General features: G+C 37.2%; 1 protein-coding gene across 1 annotated transcript; it reads left to right on the forward strand.

Moving 5' to 3' along the window:
* The first annotated feature begins 12,552 nt into the window (after nucleotides 1-12,552).
* Nucleotides 12,553-16,243, forward strand: LOC131167059 (ABC transporter G family member 6-like). The gene is made up of 2 exons (XM_058125826.1): nucleotides 12,553-14,834; nucleotides 16,191-16,243. Exon 1 carries the CDS (start codon nucleotides 12,568-12,570, stop codon nucleotides 14,809-14,811), a length of 2,244 nt encoding a protein of 747 aa, XP_057981809.1. The 5' UTR covers nucleotides 12,553-12,567; the 3' UTR covers nucleotides 14,812-14,834; nucleotides 16,191-16,243.
* The last annotated feature ends 1,163 nt before the right edge of the window (nucleotides 16,244-17,406 follow it).

The following is a 17,406-nucleotide window of genomic DNA, read 5'->3' on the forward strand; positions in this document are numbered from 1 at the left end:
GGAATTGAAACCAAACGGTCATTGGGGAGGGTGGCAAAAAGTTTGGCGACTTGAGCTTTCTCATCCTTTGGAAACGGAATCTACGGGGCTTAGGAGTATAGACGCATAATGCCCCATGAATAAAATTTCAAATTGAGAAATTATAAAATTTCGGTGATTTGTAAAATTTGGCTGGCAGTGGCAGTGAGCACTCTGTTGAGTATTAATTTTGTTATCCATAGACATTTTTATTTTGTGTTATAAATGGGGTACACATTAAAAATTCAACATAATTTTATGTTACATTTTATTTCGACTCATACAAATTTGAATTTTAAAATTTAAATTTCACGCTTCAAAATATAAGATGAGAGATTTTATATAACTTTTTTAATAGTTAAAAGAGTATTATTGAAGTTTTTATGCTGGATGTCTTGAAACTTTCGGAAAAAGAAAATAATTGGGGTGAGAGATGAGCTAATTCTTGATTTTTGACTAAATTCATTGGATATTCTTTCATGGTTATGAATTTTGTCTGAAACATGTTAGAGTGAAAGGATGCTCAGATGAACACTTGTAAGGGCATTGAAAAAGTGCCAAATATTATAACTCGGAAATTATTCACATATTTTTGGAGTGATGTTATTGGCATTTTAAAAATACTATTAGTACTTTATATTTGATTTTATATCTATTAAATGGTAAATTTACTCTCTATAATGAAGTGACAAATTTGTCATCTTTCTTATCTTTTCATGTCATTTTATACATATAAAATGTACATTGTCATACACTTTCCAATACATTTTTTGTCATTTTAAATTTGTGCTATTTAATTTCATTTCCCTTGTTTAGGTTTCTCACAAGATTGTATCTGCACAAACTACACATTTTTTGGATAAATTTTCACGACTCAAATTAGCCAATCCATCCCTTTATTTTTTGTCCTCTCCAAACCTCTCCATGAAATGAAACCCATGGAAACTGAAAATATAATAAAGGGATGAACCTTAGGAGTTTTTTCCTGTTTTATTATTATTTTAAAATAATATATTAAATAATACTCTGTTTGGAAAAAAAATTTCTAGTTTAATGCTGGCGTAATCTTGCAACTTGGTGCTGCGAGATTTAAAGAGAGACCCACTTTCATGGTGACATGTGGCAACAAATCTCGCAGGATGGTCCTATGAGATTTGTCTGGGAAATAGAACGGCGTGTGACGCGTGGCAAATCTCACAAGACCATCCTGCGAGATTTGCTTGATCTGGTGTTTTTCCCTTCATTTCACTCACGAACAGAGTGACCGTTCATTGCAGAGGGCCATTTGCAGTTCCATTTGTAGAGAGAGCAGAGAGCAAAGAGGAGGACGGCAGTAGCAGGAGGCGCATGAGCACAAGTGATTGTTCGGTGGGCGAGCAGGTGACCGTTTGGGAGTGGATTGAGCAGGTGATCATTTGAACGACTAGGCAAGGAAAGTTATAAAAAAAGAAAAATGGGGTACGCATTTTTTCTTACAGTAAAACAAAATTAGTTTCACTGAGTTCTAATTTAACCAAATGTTTGAAGTTTTGTTATTTTAGTTTCATAAATTAGTTTCATCAATTTTTCGGTTGAAGGCTACGTCCGAAAACCCCCAAAGTTAGGTTTCATTTTATTTGCGTTTTTCCAATTTTTTTTTCCTATTCTGTGGTTGTTTTGTGATTATTTTGGGTTATAATGAGGTTTGAAGGAATGCATGCTCATAGGATTATATAATTATAATAGGTTTTTATAATTAATTATAAAAAAAAGTTATTTTATATTTATTTTTTTTTGAAAAATAATTTGGAATTTATATTTAAATTTGAGGTGATGACATATTTTATGCTCTTTAGAGCTTGAATGGCATGGGAGCTTGTGCATTGGGTGTTTGATGTCAATGGGATTTTGAGGACGGTTACAAAAGTTTAATACTGAGAATAATTTTTATCATTTTTATTTTTATGTTTTTTTTGAAAAATAACTTGGAGTTTTACATTTAAATTTGGATGCACAATTGTGTATACTTTAGCTTTCTTAGAACCTTCTCTGTGTATGTGTGTATGTGTTTTTATATATATAAAGTGTTTTAAAAGTTATCAAATTATTTGTAGTTTTCTAACATTTAAGTGGATATTTTAAATTTCAATAGCAAAAATCTTTTTAAAAACTTTTCTATGGAAACTTTCTATAAACTAGAAATACAATTGACATTTGCTAAATTTGTTTGAAAAACTGGAAAAAGAAATATCACCTTCATGCATGCATTAGTGTCTTCTTCTACCATTTATTATATAAGCACTACAAATATTCGTAATACTTACTAGTCGTTACATTCATAAACCTACGTTTTATTTTATACAGATGGAGGGACGACTTGAGGGCACCGTCGGTTGCGTAACACACATTGCCTTGGTACAAGTTCGAGTTGGACATGCACCCGGAGCATGAGGTATAGTCCGATTAAAGTGTAGCACATAGTAGTTTCTTTATTTCTTCCAGTTACGTATAGTTCGCTTATATTTTATTTATATTTAAGTGCAGTTCCTATGGAGGCCTTACACGGCTGAGATTCTAGCAGACCTACCTCCTGATTATGTAGTTGGGAGTGACCTGTGGGTAGCTCGAGTGCCACTCATATGCTTTCATATTATCAAGTGGTATCTCCCTAACCAAGTCATGCGGCAATTCGGCTATCGACAGGGCATTCTTGACCCCTTCTTGACGTCGAAGGTAGATGTAGTTGGGGATGACCTCCATGGCATGGATGGATGCGGTCAAGGGGTCACAGACTGGGCGACTACACACGCGATATTCGTGACTGCGTGGGAGCATCAGCAATAGTACATCGTGCCAGGAGTGGCAGAGGACGGTCCAATGCATCCGGATGTCCCATACTTTACCTGGTATAGGTCTATTATACAACACTTCATCGACATGACCGTTGCTGTATATCTGAGCTTCGTAAGAAGACTTTAACTCACACTTCCTTTTGTTATGCGTACGTTACGATCTACATAGGTTAACCAATTTTTTTTGTATTCCGCAGGCTGACATAGTACATGAGTCAGATAAGATCTCGCTAGATCCCGCTATCCACTGATTGATGAGTGTTGCATTGGACCTTATCCACGAGGACGACCTACGAATCCCAGATGCTTGACCTGATGTACCTACACGAGGAGGACCAACTCTAGTACGAGGAGGACGACATGCCTCCTCTAGTCGTTTAGTGAGTCCCATCTCCTCGCCACCGGTTGTACAAGCGGAGCACGTGTTCGGTCCGTCAGCACCGTATGTGCCTTTGTCAGCAGCTGATATTGTGTGATTGTCCAGTAGACAGGCTGACGCCCCATCTGACTCTACTGCCACCCCATCGATGTCATTTTTATTGGATGACATTTTCGGTGGGGAGAAGGTCGATGCACCTGTTATGCCGCCTCGTTCTCGTCCAGAAATATCATATCAGTTCTCTCCGCGTGCACTTGGCATGGATGATGATTACGCAGTACCTCTTGGCGGAGATAATCCACATACAGGACGACGACGACACATGACACCTGATGCAGATAACTAGCAGGGAGAGGGCAGACGCAGATGACAGCCACCACGACCCCAGAGACGACCTCACTGCGGCATCGAGTAGTATAACATTATTTTCATTTCATTTGTATAGTATCGTTGTATTATTTATGCATAACTGGGAATGTTTATTCATTTTCCCTAACATGTATATGTGAATAAAAGTTGTGCAACTATCAAATATCTATTATTTGTTCTATATTTGGTTTGCTAAATGAAAAATAATAAGATTCAAGTAAATAATAATTTAGGCATAACATCGGTCGAAGATAAGATAAAGAAGGAACGAATTTGATGGTTTGAACATTTGAGATGCAAACACAGCAACACACTTGTGAGGAGGAGTGAGTGAGTGAGGCGCTGTTTCTAACATGAAATGGAGTAAGGGTAGGTTTAAAAAAACTTGAAATGGGATAGTGAAGAAGAATTTAATAATTCGTAATCTAGTAAAAGAAAATGTTATCGATCGGATGAATTAATAGAAAATGATTCATCTAATGACTAAGACTTTTTGTGTTTTTGGTGTTAAATTTATAATATGAATTGAATTTCAAACTTTTAGGTTTTGAAATTAAATTTTTGTGAATTAAGTAAAATTTTATAAAAATACAAATTTAATACCTAAAATTTGTATTACTCCAAACACAATTTTAATTTCAATTTATTGTTTATATTAATACTTGGCCAATTATAGACATTTGCATGCATTTAAAAATCGAGGAATTTTTGTCATTTTGGGTAGACAGTGATTGGGGCCAATTATGGTACAAAATTTTAAACATTTATTCTCTCTCTCTCTCTCTCTCTCTCTCTCTCTATATATATATATATATATATAAATATTTAATAGGAACAAATATGTATTTAAGGGGTTAATTAATAAGAAATAGAATTCAAAAAAAATAATAAGTCAACTTTATTTTTTTATTGGGTATAAAAGTAATTCAGCTCTTTGACGACCAATAATAAGAAATATGCATTTTTAATTATATATATATATATATATATATATAAACACGCGCGCACACACACACACACACACACACACACACACACACACATTATACTCTTGCATTGGGAAATGCTTTTGTAGAGACCTGAACCCGTAAATAAGGAAAATAAATAATAAAAGAGAATTACAGCAGGGTTCGTCGACGAAGGCAGTATGTTCGTCAACGAAGTCCCTTCAGCTTTTTGTCGCCGAAATTTAGAGATTCATCGACGAAGAGATACCGAGCGAACCAAAGAAAATATTCGGATGGGGTTTGTCGACAAGGGAATAGCTTTGTCCACGAACAACCTGGTTGGTTCCTTGACGAAGGCGCCGCTTCGTCGACGAGTTTGACTCGGTCAAAGGCCCTAAAAATATCATTTTTGGTTGCTTAAAGGTTAAGAAAACCCAAAAGCTCTCTCTCTCTCTCTCTCTCTCTCTCTCTCTCTCTCTCTATGATTCTTCGTCGTTTGTCGTTCGTTTTGACGATCGAAGGTTCCTGCATAGATCAGAAGGAGAAACTCTACAATTATAGTGGATCAGATCATCATTTTGAAGATTTGCGGGATTTCCCCTAAAATCGAGGTAAGGATCTAAATTCGTTTTCGATTCGGTAGATCTGTAGTAGATTGAATAATATTGAAGTATTGTTCTTCAGTTTATAGGTTTTGAGGATCCTGTGTCGTAGTTTTGAATTAATAAGCTCATGTTTTAGTTTTCTGGATAAAGGTAAAGAGATTTGTTTACATCAGTATTTTTAGAAAAAGAAACCATAGGATATGTAACTTATGTTTATATGTACTTATTGACTACTTATTTGCAAAATTTTACTGGGTATAAATGCCGATTCTTACGATTTTCACGATTTTACGGTTTTGGAAAAAATGAGGTTTTTGGTATATGATCTCCAAATTTCTTAAACTACTTTATTTGTATTAAAACTAAAGTAGGAGATGCTTGAAACTCTTAATAGTAGCAGAAATGATATTTTATGAACCAGGTTATATGAAATGTATATTTGATCAAATAAGTGTGACGTATGATATGAATTAAATCTATACTGATTTGAGATGCATGTATATGAACTATGAGGACTAAGGTTTCAAGTAGTTATCAGAAATTGCAGAAAATAGGTGCGGGTTAGATACCGTGCCAAGTATGAGAAAAGGGTAAAACCGAGAGGTTACGAGCCGATTTTTACCATAGTATGAATGAAAGTATGCAATAATGAGATTGTGAAAATACTGGAATTGCACGGGTTATTATGTTTTAATGTAAATTGTATATATGATATTGGGACCGCAACTTGTCTTAATAGTACATGAAGTCTTAAAAAGCTTATATTATGTTGGTTCGGTACCGTTGTCAAAACATAGGTACAATGTAACCACACGTAGTTATTGTTTAGTGTGGGTACCTAGTAGTAGGCTTGGTAAGAAGGGCCACTGGTCAAAAGGGATCAGGGCGGTGATGGCTAAGTTAGACTACAATATGTTATGATGCCTGACGATGCTTGTATGTACAGGGCTCGATCAGTGTTTTTTTTATTGCACAACCCTTACCACAGAGAGTTACTGACATAGTTATGATAGTTTCGAGTTGGACGGTATTCTAAATATGCATTTACATGATTTAAAGACTTTACTGGGTAGAGTCACAGGTCTGAGTACCCGGCGGAGGGATCGTACAGTGTATGGGCCTGTACCTGACCCTAACCTTGGGAACTCTCACTTGTAATGATGCTGAGTTTTACATTATCAGGGAGTTATATATGTATTAAATATACATTACAGTGTTGAGAATGTGCAATCTACGTAACCATTTTCAAACAATAATAAAATGGTACAGTTACACACTCATGTAATATCTTCCTCCTTACTGAGAAGTGTCTCAACCTAATCTTACAACTTTGTTTTCAGGAGTTACAAGAAATCAGTCCTAGTTGTCTAGAGAGGCTGTGGAGCATAGGGTCCTGTTAGTTAGCATAAGTTTCTGTTTGAATACTGGGTTGTTAGCCTAGTTGTTTTTGGGAATGTAATACATTTTATGTTTTACATACGGTTGAATATATGTAAGAAACATTTAGATACTCTGGTGTGTCTATTAGAATCCAAATGAATGTTTATGTTTTCCGCAATATATGTGAGTACAGATCATTATGAAATACCCGTATGTTCATATTTAGGGCGGGTAGTTATGTGTGTTATCAGGGTTTGTAAAGGGTATTTATGTATAGTAGCATTGTGGGGCCGTATTAAGGAATGGGGCGTTACAGCTTTAGTCTATTTTTTTTTTTTTTACTTTTATGTTTTCACCTGTATTTAAATTTAGAAATGCGAGTTGCGAAGCATATATATTTTGAAGCCTTTTTTTATTTTTTATTTTTAATTTAAAAAAGGAAGAGAGGGAAGTGAGCATGAAGGAACCATGCATGCATGATAGACCAATATGGGAGCATGAATTGGACTGGATTTTCAATGGGGAGATTTTTTAAAAATCTCGTAGGATCAAGTTGTGAGATTTGATTGATCATACTTCTACGCGTGGTAAATCGCGCAACACCAAGCTGCGAGATTTGTTTAAATTTTATAAGATGAAATTGCGAAATTTGATTGACCAGAACTTTCAAGTGTTTGACGCGTGGTAAATCTTACAACATCAAGCTGTGAGATTACGTAAGGATTAGAGGTGTAAATTTTTTTCAAAATATTATTTAATATTTTATTTTAAAATTATAATAAAATGGGAAAAAATTCTGAAGCTTTGGATAGAGACTAACAGGTACGTTATGATTTAATTAATTAAAATTTCTGGCCTAGCATGCCACACCAAAATCCAAAAAGAAAACGGGGTACTTTGCAGAACAGAACAAAAGAAATTCAAGTACAGCGAGGGCAGATTGTACTTTTGGCTGCATCATCCAATCATGAACAAAACACAGTACCATAAAAACTTCTCCCTCATTAATTTCTTACCTTCGAAAGCTTGTCCATTACCTATTGTCTCTGTTTTCGTGCTCTTCTATAATTCCCAATCTCAGATGGACCACTCTTTGTTCCATACGAAACAACTAAAGAAGTTTCACGGGAAGCAGCGGCTTCGAAGCTTTCTGTACGTATATTTTTCCTACTTCCCAGTTCCCACTTTGAAATCAAGATAAAACAGGGGAGGCCAACAGAGCACGCTAAGATTTCTGTAATACTGTTCGGTATGGACACGTTAATTTGTACAGCAATTAAAAAAATAAAAATCTAGCTTAGGTTTTTCTGAAAATGATGATCATGATGACATGTGGGCGCATGTTGTCCAAGTCTCCATCACTCTCTTGGATCGCCATTGAACGGTTTTAATTAATTGGGACCTAGCTTCTTAGGAAAGGCAGGACCATCCTTCGTTGGGTCATACAAAATTTAATCACAGCTAGTGTTTAATTGCTCTTCTTGTACCCAACAATAAGATGTTTATGCCAAATGAGAAGTAAAAAATTCATCATACCACATTTACTTACTAGCTTGATTTGAAATAGAGATTCGACGAACATTTTAGGATATTTTTAAAGTATAGCAATAGTAACATATATGTTGATTTGGGGAATGATATTTATATTTTGTTATATGGGAGTATTTTTTGATTTTTTTTACGTATTAATTTATACGTGTGACGAAGGTTTAAAACTCCTTAAATTTTCATTTATAGTAGTGGAAATATTCTGCAGGGTTTTTATAAAACACATATTTTATTTCTTTTTTTTATAATAATATTTTCATTTTACTATGTGTATGTACTGTTGAGAATTTCACTTGTGAGTTTGTCCTAATTAAGGCAGAAAATATGGGAGTAAACATTCATGTGTTCTCCATCTCATGCTAATTTCTCTCCACTAAATCAGGAGAGACTTTTGGACATGATTTTCGGCAGATTTCGAGTGATTGTTCGAGTGATTATTCTCTCCTCCATGTATATATATATATATATGTGTGTGTTGTGAATGTAAATCATATCAGTGAAGAACGAGTTGAGGGAAGTGAGTCTAGTGTAGGCAGAGAGAGTTGTGAGAGTTGAGAGAGTTTTGAGTGAGAATTGTCTTCTCCTCCTCCTCCTCCTCTGTATTTTCGAAATACATATAATAACTATCTCTCCCATGGACGTAGGCTTGAATTGGCCGAATCACGTATATCTTGGCGTTGTTCTGTGTGTGATTATATCTCTGATTTCTGACCCGGTTATCCCAACAAGTGGTATTAAAGTCGACGGTTTGTTAATCTGGGTGAGCGACATTGTAAAAAAAAAAAATCGAAACGTGAACCTAATTCTCCTAACGTGCTAATAGTTGGAGGATCAAGTATGTGACCGAGACTAATAAGAATCATCTAGGTCTAGAAGGTGGATTCGAATAAGGTCAAGACGTGGGAAGTAGGATTTGATTTGAAGACATGTGGAATGTAATTCAAGACACGTAGGGCGTAGCGGTAAAGCTTACTTGAGCAACTGTTGGGGAGTTGGACTTACTCCCATGAGAAAAATTGTTTCCATTCAAGGGAAGGGAAAACAATTGGAACTTACAGGCGAGGGGAAATTGTTGAGAATTTCATTAGTGAGTTTGTCACACATTGAAAAAATTTAATGGATGATGGGTGCTTATATACATGGTTGAGCCTAAAACCCAATAGGCTTAAACTTTTCGGTTAAATTGGTGTTCACTCATGTATATCAAATCCACTCATGAACTCTTTTCATGTTAATATGTACAATTGCGCAATTGTAATTGAATGTGGATGACATAATGGCTTGAGCAGGTCTATTGCCCTAAATGAATCCATTTTGTGCCGAAGGTTACTTTTACGCTCGGTTTGGCTCAAGCAACTTTCAACTCGTCCCGATTAATGCTAATTAATTGAAAATTTTCCCCCACTTTCACGTAAAGATTATAGGAAATTAGCCGTTTATAGTTAATTAGATTGGATTATAATTTCCTTAGCTATAGACTTTTAATGCAGTGAAGGTGAACTGTGCAAATTGCGCAACAGCTTGGTCCCTGTAAAGAAGTGTTGTATTGGGGGGAATGAAGGACATGGACAGGTAACTTAACAAAAAGGCCAAGGAGTATCGCAACCTTTCTGGAAAATTGGTGAGATGAGAAAATTTTGACTTTGGGGGCTGGGGAAATTAGGATTGCCCAAATGCCCATATGCCCATGCCCATTCCCATTCCCATTAACTCCCATGCATGCACATGCTCATGCGCGTCATCTCTCTGACTTTGAGTTTTTTATTTTCATTTGAAAAATTTCTCTTCCGAGCCTCATTCATTGGTGGGTTGGCCTGCAATTCGGTGGAGGGTGGCCGAGCTGCATTAACTACCAACATCCCACATGACAATATACGTACGAAAGTTAAAAAGCCAAAGCGCCCTATTCAATTACTTGTTTGCTGCATTCTTCTTTCTCTTTTTATTTCTAATTGCTTCTCTTAGGGGGCAGTTAAATGGGGAGTCGCTAGGGTTGTGGCCTCGTAGTCATAGGGGATCCCCAGTCCTTTATGCCCAATTTATTAGCCGACCCAATCAATTAATGAAATCTACTGTTTTAAGTTTGAACACATAATTGGGTACCACTACTGATATCAACACTATTTTGGAATTAGATTGACCATTGTGGGGTGCCTTGTGTTGTGTTTGAACCGGCATTGGATTAAAAAAAGACAATAGAACGGGTAGGAGTGTTTGGATATTTACTTTTATTATAAGTTTGTTCTCTATTTTTAATAAAAAGTACTGAAAGTCAAAAGTGATATCTGGTTATGTTTAAAATGAGTAGTGTATAGATATTTATTTTTATTTTAGAGTACAATATGATTATTTTAAAATATATTTTAGATTAAATATATTAATATTTTTAAATTAATAATTTCATTAATAATTATTATTTATGATTAAAATTTAAATATTTTCTATTGAAAAATAATATAAGATGATTATTGTTAATTTTAATATAAAATTATTATTTTTAATTAACAATAATCTTATTATTAATATTTATTTGTAACATATTACTATCATATAAAATTATGATACAAATAATATTATTAATTAAATTCAAAATTTTAATTTATTTAATGTTAATTTAAATTAATAAATAGTTCTTGTTCAATCCAGTATTGAATTGTAATAACTAATATATCATGATACATGATAAGATAATATATAGTATTTTTAAATAAATTTTTTAAAAAATAATAATATTTTTATAACTAAATATAAATGTTAATAATATTAATATTATATTAACTAAAATAATATAGTATTCTTATTTTTTAATTAACAATAACTTTATTAATTATGTATATTTATAACATGTGATTATCACATAAAGTTATGTTAAAAATAGTACTAATAAATAAATTACAAATTTTAATTTATTTGATGTTAATTTAAATTTATATATAGTTCTTTTTATTCATTCCATAATTTAATTATATTTAATGAATAGTTAATAGGCTATAATGCACAGTAAAATATCGTATGATTAATTTTGAATTAAAAATTATGTTTACTGTTATTTTTAATTAATATTTAAATATTTTATTAATTAAAAATAATATAATATTATTTTTTATTAACAATAATCTCGTTCTTAATTTATATTTATAACATATGATTATCATATTAATTTATATAAAAATAATATTACTAATTAAATTATTATTTTTAATTTTTAATATTATTTCAAATTAATAGATGGTGTTTCTTCTTCAAATTAAAAATATGTTTCATTAATAGTTAATATATTATAATTCACAATAAAATAGTATATGATTATTTAATAATATATTTTTAAAATTATAAAACAATCACTAAACTTTTCCTTATATTTACAAAATTGATCCCGCCTATGAAAGTATCACTTATAACTGACCAAAAAGTTATCTTAAATTACTTCTCAAAATTCACTTAAAAAACGTTTTGAAAAAAAAAATGATTTTGTAAAAATACTTTTTGTAATACAAGTTAAATGTTACTTTTTTGTAAAAATATTTGTTTTAAATGATAAGTAATATAAGCACCCCTTTTTTGTTTTTAAGTACTCCCAAACAGGGGGCTAAAATTTTTCGTCATCTTTCTTTTTTTGTTATAAAAAATAAAAATACACACATTGCATGAACACAACTAAAATTCAAGTAGGTAAAAAAAAAATTATGAGTTGAACTAAAAATAATATCACATTAAGTCTTTTATCTTTTCGGATTTGGAAACTTCAACTCTAAGGTAGACAGCAAGAGGGCAGCTCTCCCCCCAATCCAGAAACCCCTTCAATGCACTTGACACAGACGTTTGGCGTACAGCTGATATTCAGCACACAGTAAATTTTAGTGATTTCACAATTAAGTTGAGGTTATTTATTACCATTATTGCTGGAAATTCTCCTCCAACCCAAAATTGCCTCTGCCATTGATACAGCAGCAGATTACCACCCACACCTAATTCCTAACATAGCCCAATTGCGACTTTTCTTCCCCTACCCAATGGAAAAACAGTACCCATACGTGAATGCACACTTCATGACACGTGTCGCAAACCCATCACCCCAACCCCCCCACGTGTCAAATTGGACTCTGCTAAGAAATGAAAGCGTATGGACCTGTGATTAGGAGATTTTAGGTCACCTCTCTCTCACCTCCCTTAGCCTCCCTCAACAAAACTCAAGAGAGAGAGTATTACAAATACGTGAATCTTCAAAACCATACTATTCTATTCTATATATAGAAACTTATTAAACCCTAAACTCAGAAACATAGAGAGATACGCAGGTCTGGAGACCGGCACTATAGGAAAAAAGTGCAGCCGGCGCACATTAGCAACCCACGTGTCTATACCACCCCCGCTCTATCACGCCGTTAACGTTAGCACTTCACGGTTCACGCCTCTCTCTGTAGAACTGTTTGCCTATAAATATCGGAGAGTCGGAGGAGTTTTCTTCTGAACTGATAAAGAGACCACGAATGTCTCGTGTCGTAGCGGAGGATATTTCACCGGCGAGAGATAGTTTGCCATTCTATGATCGACGGCAACTCATGGAGCTCGAAGAGTTCCAGTACGGCGGCTCCCCCGAGTCCCCCACGTTGGGCCAGCTGTTGAAGAACGTCGGGGACGCTCGCAAGGAGGCGACCGGCGACGAGACGCCGGTGCACCAGGTCCTTGAGCTGGCCGATGCGAGTCTCGACCCGAGGTCTCTTCCCTTCGTGCTATCCTTCAGCAATTTGACGTACAGCGTGAAGGTTCGTCGAAAAATGGCGCTGCCGCCGGTTTTCCGGGGTAGTCGGAACCAGCTTGGCGCGGAGGATCCATTCGGTGGCGAGAACTTTTTCTCGAGAACAAAGACTTTACTCAACGATATATCCGGGGAAGCGCGCGACGGTGAAATACTGGCCGTGCTCGGCGCCAGCGGATCGGGGAAGTCGACGCTGATCGATGCTCTGGCGAACCGAATCGCCAAAGGAAGCTTGAAAGGGACGGTGAGTTTAAACGGCGAAGCGTTGGAATCTCGTCTTCTCAAGGTAATATCGGCTTACGTAATGCAAGACGATCTTCTCTTTCCGATGCTAACAGTCGAAGAAACTCTCATGTTCGCCGCCGAGTTCAGACTCCCCCGCGCACTCTCCAAATCCAAGAAGAAGATGAGAGTTCAAGCCCTAATCGATCAACTGGGGCTCCGAAATGCCTCCAAGACCGTGATCGGCGACGAAGGCCACCGTGGGGTGTCCGGCGGCGAACGACGGCGCGTATCCATCGGCATCGACATAATCCACGATCCGATCATCCTCTTCCTCGACGAACCGACCTCGGGGCTGGACTCCACCAGCGCCTTCATGGTGGTGAAAGTCCTGCAGAGAATCGCTCAGAGCGGAAGCATTGTTATAATGACCGTACACCAGCCGAGCTATCGCATCCTCGGCTTGCTCGATCACCTCCTCTTTCTCTCTCGCGGGCAGACCGTTTACAGCGGTTCACCGTCGAACCTCCCGCTCTTCTTCTCCGAGTTTGGGCATCCGATCCCGGAGAACGAGAACCGCACGGAGTTCGCTCTCGATTTGATCCGCGAGCTCGAAGGATCCCCTGGCGGAACAAAAAGCCTGGTAGAATTCAACAAGTCGTGGCAAAGCATGAAGCATCCCCGAATCGGCAACGAGTCGGTCGACCGGCACGGATTGTCCTTGAAGGAAGCCATCAGCGCGAGCATATCGAGAGGAAAATTAGTCTCCGGTGCCACCAACAACGCCAGTCCGTCGTCGATGGTGCCGACGTTCGCGAACCCGTTCTGGATCGAAATGGCGGTGCTCTCGAGACGATCCGTAAAGAACTCTCGCCGAATGCCAGAACTGTTTGGGATTCGGTTAGGCGCAGTCATGGTCACGGGCTTCATACTCGCCACAATGTTCTGGCAACTGGACAATTCCCCTAAGGGCGTGCAGGAGCGGTTAGGATTCTTCGCTTTTGCAATGTCAACAACTTTCTACACTTGCGCCGACGCTCTACCCGTATTCCTCCAAGAGCGGTACATCTTCATGAGAGAAACCGCCCACAACGCCTACCGCCGCTGGTCGTACGTGCTCTCCCACGCGCTCGTCGCACTTCCTTCCCTAGTCTTCCTCTCGCTCGCGTTCGCCGCGGCGACGTTTTGGGCGGTGGGCCTCGACGGGGGATTCTCCGGTTTCTTGTTCTACTTCTTCATCATTCTCGCGTCTTTCTGGGCCGGAAGCTCTTTCGTGACGTTTCTCTCCGGCGTAGTCCCTCACGTCATGCTCGGCTACACCATCGTGGTCGCCATTTTAGCCTATTTCCTGCTCTTCAGCGGCTTCTTCATCAACCGGGACAGGATTCCGTCGTACTGGATATGGTTCCACTACATCTCTCTGGTGAAGTACCCGTACGAAGGGGTGCTGAGGAACGAGTTCTCGGACCCGACGAAATGCTTCGTGCGGGGAGTTCAGATGTTCGACAACACCCCGCTGGCGGCGGTTCCGACGGCCATGAAAATAAACCTGCTGAAGAGTCTGAGTGCGTCGCTGGGGTTGAACATTACGAGCACGACATGCGTGACGACGGGGTCGGACATATTGCAGCAGCAGGGCATCACGGATTTGAGCAAGTGGAATTGCTTGTGGGTCACTGTTGCGTGGGGATTCTTCTTCAGGATTCTGTTCTACTTCTCTTTGTTGGTGGGAAGCAAGAACAAGAGGAGGTGATCGATGGATGAGCAGATGATCAGGTAATTCATATGTAGTAATTTGTTGTTGGCGGGAAGCTAGGAGAAGGGGAGGGAGGGTTGTTGCAGGGCGTTTGGTTTATCTTAATTTGAATTTAGCTTGGGGTAGCCGTTGGTAGCGATGAGTTGGGTGGGCTGTATTAACTGTTACATAATGGTCAAATAATATATATTTATATCCTCTTTTAATTCTACAGCCTTTTGTTACGGGTCTCTCATACTATATACTTGGGTGGTTAAAAAATATTTTTTTTAAGCAAAAAAAAAAAGAGAAATATGAAAAATTCACTCTAAAACTTTTGTTGAGAAAGAATGATATTTCACAATTTAAATTTTAAGTACTATATATGAAGTGCACATATTTCACTTTTTTTTTTTTTTACAAAAATGGTTAGTTAATTAATATATAATTACTTATATTTGCCATCTTTCTTTCGCAACTTCTTAAGAGTTAATTGTTAATTTAATTTGACCAATTAGTTGCCAAATAAATCACTAAAAGGATATTTTTATAACATGGTGCCTACGGATCCATGAGATGATGAATGGATATTTAAAAAAAATCAATTTATGATAGTTTCCAAAATTGCATCAACTCACTTTTGCAAAGAGCCTAACAAATTCATAGTTTGATCGTGTGAGTTATTGTAGTAATGGAAGTGTTATTGTAACGCCCCGAAAATCCTGCTATATATTTTTTCCCACATAACGATAATAATAACTTTGATACCATAAAATATAAGCAAAATCAACTCGGACCCAAAGGAAACTGTGGATATTCCTGTCCATACATACATATCAACTATGCAACGGGAACCATGATTTACTCAACCTTATATACAATACTAGAGTTCTAATATGTCTATAAATACACATATACACCCCAGAAAGGACCATAAATATCCTAGAATCATACCCTAAAAATCCATCCTAATCTCAACTCAACTACTTACCCTACAACTGGGGTAGTACTAACGATATCCTCTATCTCGGAGCTTGTTTCACTCGTCTGTCAGGATTTCCTGAAAAGTTTGTATTGTTGGGGCGAGACATCTCCTAGTAAGGGAAATACGTTAATATTAGTGTGTGACAACATGAGTACTATTGTGTTATATACATATATTGTACATGATAAACTATATCTGATAAGTAAGGATAATCTGTACATAGTTTAACTGCATTTGACAAATCAGGTAAAACTGTTCTATATAAGTTTGAATAAATTTTATTTCAATACAACATATTGTGTCATACTAAATTTCTGTATACATACAAATCATCTGTTATATCTGTATATTATTGAAATCATACCCTGGATGGATAGCTAACTGATGTTATGTATTACCCCCACATGACTAGGTTGTGCGGCCTGTAGGCGGGACCTAACAACGGTTGACCTACCACACTAAGCCAAAACTGAACTCGTCTGAAAGTACGATTAGCCTGCCCAGCCTGGTCTGGATTGCCAGGGGGCACAGTACTACACTGGTTCAATCGACTATCCATACACCAACACTCTATCTGAGACGTGCGGTGGCACAATCTGAACTGACAACTACAGTACCATGCTCTGAAACTAAACTAAGCAATTAGGATTTTGCTATCATATAGTATATTACATAAATAGTTGTAATAATATTGTTCCATGATTCTATGTAAAATTTTTAATGATAATATTTTCTGAATAATTGTTATAAATATATCAAGTCACATCATCTGCGTTGGTTGAATATCACGACATTTACCCCGGCTGAATAATATCAGCGCTCCCAAGGTGACACGCTGGGCCGAATAAATTTCTTGTCTTATAGTTCCTACAACTAGTCATTCAATTCTTTTCATTCCTTTGGTTCCATTCTGTACGGCGCTTTCGAAATCAGTGCTATCCTTGGAACCAAATCAATAGTAAACTCTACCTCACGATTAGAAGGCAGTCTTGACAAATCCTCGGAAAAAACATTGGAAAAATCCCTCACTATCTGGATATCCTCGAACCTCAACTCCCCTCCTGATATCTCCTTTACACATGTCACATAACCCTGACAACCCTCTAACAACAACCGCGCCAGAATGGTGGATAACAATTGTGGTGGGGTGTGCACACAAGACCCCACGAATCTGTACTCTTGACCCCCTGGAGGTTTGAACACTACCTCTCTCTAATGACAATCTATACTGGCATAGTGAGCAGCTAGTCGGTCCATGCCCAATATCACCTCAAACCCACGCATATCCAAGACCAAAAGATCAGCTAATAAAGACCTCCCCTCAATGCAGACTGGACAGTTTATAAATACATTCTCACATACCCCTACAGCCCCCGTCGGCGTAGTCACTAAAAAACTGACACCCAAATGCTATGTTTCTAGCCCACAAAATTTAACAAACTCTCAAGCGATAAAAGAATGAGTCGCCCCTAAATCAAACAAAGAAGTAGCTGTAAATGACAGAATTGAAACTATATCTGTCACAACATCTCATGCCGCCTCGGCATCCCCCGGTGTCAGCGCATAGACCTGTGCTGGGGCAATATTCTTCTGCTGTCCGCCTTGAGGTGCCTGGTGATCTCCTCGGT

Source organism: Malania oleifera, chromosome 10 (assembly GCF_029873635.1).
Source record: "Malania oleifera isolate guangnan ecotype guangnan chromosome 10, ASM2987363v1, whole genome shotgun sequence".
NCBI classification, from domain to species: domain Eukaryota; kingdom Viridiplantae; phylum Streptophyta; class Magnoliopsida; order Santalales; family Ximeniaceae; genus Malania; species Malania oleifera.